This window comes from Myotis davidii, unplaced genomic scaffold, assembly GCF_000327345.1.
Source record: "Myotis davidii unplaced genomic scaffold, ASM32734v1 scaffold663, whole genome shotgun sequence".
In the NCBI taxonomy this organism is placed as follows: domain Eukaryota; kingdom Metazoa; phylum Chordata; class Mammalia; order Chiroptera; family Vespertilionidae; genus Myotis; species Myotis davidii.
In genome coordinates this window covers 60,906-61,483 of record NW_006295816.1, presented here as the reverse complement: position 1 = coordinate 61,483, position 578 = coordinate 60,906, and the positions used below count along the sequence as shown (strand labels likewise).

The 578-nt window shown below is 67.1% G+C and overlaps 1 protein-coding gene across 1 annotated transcript in view; it reads right to left on the bottom strand.

Moving 5' to 3' along the window:
• The window catches only part of TMIE (transmembrane inner ear), an 8,002-nt gene extending 7,794 nt beyond the window's left edge, over positions 1–208 (bottom strand). Inside the window, exon 1 of the mRNA XM_015568256.1 lies at positions 135–208. Coding sequence (XP_015423742.1) covers positions 135–208 — 74 coding nt within the window. The remainder of the gene's footprint in view (positions 1–134) is intronic.
• Between the last annotated feature and the right edge of the window lie 370 nt (positions 209–578).

Below are 578 nucleotides of genomic sequence, written 5' to 3'. Positions count from 1 at the left end.
CTGGCCGCAGGCCGCCAGGGCATCATTTATTCATCGCTGGTGTCGGGTTGCTGGGCTGCCGGCCCCGCACTTGAGCGCGTGAAGGGCCCGCCCCTCCGAGGACCAGACTCCAGACTCCCCTCCCCCACCCCCACCTGGACCCACGCGGGATCAGGTCCTTGAGCAACAGGTCCCACGCTCCCTCCTCACTGGGCCTCAGTTTCCCCATCTGGGCTAAGGAGGGGGCGGAATCTGCGGATCTGGGAGGCCCTTCCCTGTTCACATCCGGAACGTGAAAAGCGGTTCTGGACCCAGGTGGGTGCGCCGAACAGGCAGGTTGCCATGGCGACAGGCGCTCAGGGATGCCCTGGGCTGGCTTCCTGCCGGAGGCTCTGGTCACCCTGGACACCAGGGCGGGGGTGGGGGTGGGGAGCGGGGACAGAATGGTGGGAGCTGCCGCTGCGGGTGCCATCGAAGGTTCCTGAAGGAGCCAGCATCTGTGGCCGCAGGACAGGGTAGGCTCCCCTGGAGGGCTGACCCTCAGCCTCTGTCACACCTGAGCCCTGGCCCTGACCTCACACTGAGCCCAGCCCATCTCA